The 2,352-nt window shown below is 42.7% G+C and overlaps 1 protein-coding gene across 1 annotated transcript; it reads right to left on the reverse strand.

Moving 5' to 3' along the window:
- Nucleotides 1-935: 935 nt before the first annotated feature.
- LOC129066825 (Y-box-binding protein 1-like) lies at nt 936-1,904 on the reverse strand (the record flags this gene model as incomplete). Its single annotated transcript, XM_054568612.1, has 1 exon — nt 936-1,904. A coding segment is annotated over one exon (552 nt), but the record flags the coding sequence as incomplete, so codon positions are not given.
- Nucleotides 1,905-2,352: the final 448 nt, after the last annotated feature.

Below are 2,352 nucleotides of genomic sequence, written 5' to 3' on the forward strand. Positions count from 1 at the left end.
CCTCATTCCCCTGTTTATGTTATACATATCATGTAAGACCTGTTTCAGTGGACTGTTTCAGAAATTCTTCTTGCTGGTTTGATGAAGTTAAGTGTCCATGTTGGGGAAGATCACTTGGCAGGGAACTGTTGGTGATCTCTAGAAACTGAGGGCAGCCAGTAAGAAGTCAGGGGCCTCAGTCCTATAACAGCAATAAAAAAAATTCTGCCAACAACTTGAGTGAACTTAGGAATAGACCTTGTTCCAGTTTAGCCTGTAGGTGAAAACCTACTGTTGTCTGGCCCTTCAGTTGCAAGCTTGTAGAAAACCTACTATTTTGTGCCCAAACTTTTGATCTATAGAAACTGTGATAAAAGAAACATGTTTTATTTTAAACCACAAAGTTGGTGGCTAATTTGTATGCAGCCATAGAAAACTTATAGTGTCGCATTCTCTTTGCACGGCAGATAATGTCAGTTGCCTTTCTACTGACCATTTTCCTCTTTGTTGTTTCTATCAAAACATTAATTGTGTTTTAGATATTGGGCACCCATGTGTTTCATGAGTGTCTGCAACCCTAAGGGGGATAGGTCAACTGGTCTAAGCCAGTCTTGTTTACACTGTTTGCCTCACCAATGATTGGCCGAACATGGTTATATGACACAATCACAATTAATGAAACTTAAGAGATCATTTACTGGAATTTCCTTACCCTAACTATGGATCCAAGTCAAAAACATGCTTTTTTCCTTCCCTGGACATAGTTAAGAGATGACTTTGGGGAATGCTGCAGCTACCTTGCCTTTGAAAGGCAAGTCAAGAGAACAGCAGCGAAGCCTACTTGTGACCCTGGCATAATTGAGTCTCTCAGTTAACCAAGAGTAACCTGCCTGGAACTTCTTGTTAGCAAAACAAACAAACAAACAAACAAACAAAATCCTCATTATTTAAATCACTTTTTTTTTTATTATTTAAGACCTTTATTAACAAGTGCTTGCAGTTTGTTGACTTTTTTGAAAAAATCAAGTTGTAAACTTTTATTACAAATTAAAAATGAGGTTCTTAAAAATCTCAACTTGACCAGATATGAAACCATTTAAAAACCTTTAAAGGTGTATTGAGAAAAACCAGGCTTATTTTTTTTTAAAAAACACGTTTGTCATTACCAAAAAGAGACGTCTTTAGATAAAAATAATAAAAACCCCATGCTGCATAGATAATGCAGATAGTTCTAGTCATCTGGTCAACGCGCAAAAAGCAAGCACTTAAGGTCTTCAGCTCCAATCTTTTGTTCATTTCTTATTGCTGGAATTTCATATTCATTTCTTGTTGGATGACTAAACCGGATGATGGTAGAGATGGTAAGCTGGCATTTACTCAGCCCCGCCCTGCTCAGCCTCGGGAGCGGACGAATTCTCAGCTGGTGGATCGGCTGCTTTTGTCTCTTTGCCATCTTGTGGTTTAGGGTTTTCTGGGCGTCTGCGTCGGTAATTGAAGTTGCGGCGGTACCGACGTTGAGGTGGCTGCTGACCTTGGGTCTCATCTCCTTGATTTTCCTTATCTTCTTCATTGCCGTCCTCTCTAGGCTGTCTTTGGCGAGGAGGGCCCCTGCGAAATCGTGGTCTGTAGCCCCGATACATATTCTGTCTCACTGGTCTACCTTGTTCTCCCGCACCCGGGTTGTCAGCACCCTCCATCACTTCTCCCTGCACAGGAGGGCTGGAATATTGTGGTCGACGCCCATAGGGTCTCCGCATGTAGTAAGGTGGGAACCGTCGCCTGCGGTAGGGCCGGCGCTGTTGGGCCTGGCCTTCAGGAGCACTCTCCGATCCCTCATTCTTTTCCCCACTCTCACTATTCTGGTAATTCTGCTGGTAATTGCGTGGAGGACCCCTGCGACGTGGATAGCGTCTATAATGGTTAAATCACTTTTAAATGGGTATTCCATAGTTCCCAGCCCAAAGCACTCTTAACTGGAACCCTGTAAAAAGTTCAGAGCAAGGAATGGGCATGTGACCAGGGCAGGGTCCCTCAGAGTCATCTGCTGGGATTGATTGTCCTGACTCTGGACAAAGTCCGGGAGGCTTGCAAAGCTGGAGGACAAAATGAATCCCACACTGCTGAAGCTGTTGTACCACCATATTCAGAGGGCCTTTGTACAGCAAAGAATAAGGCCAAATTCATGGCGAGAGGGAGAGACGTAGCAGTAATGAGTCCCTAAACTGTCACCAAAGCTTTGTTTCCTGCTTGTTTGGTTCTCTAAAATAGCCTCACATTCTTCCTAGTTAAGTCAGCCAGTAAATAAACTCTTTAGCTTACCTGGGTTTGAGTTGAATTTCTATCACTTGCACTAAAAGAATCTCAACGAATATA

Source organism: Pteronotus mesoamericanus, unplaced genomic scaffold, assembly GCF_021234165.1.
Source record: "Pteronotus mesoamericanus isolate MK-2021 breed Mesoamerican mustached bat unplaced genomic scaffold, CSHL_Meso_final contig_20, whole genome shotgun sequence".
Taxonomy (NCBI): domain Eukaryota; kingdom Metazoa; phylum Chordata; class Mammalia; order Chiroptera; family Mormoopidae; genus Pteronotus; species Pteronotus mesoamericanus.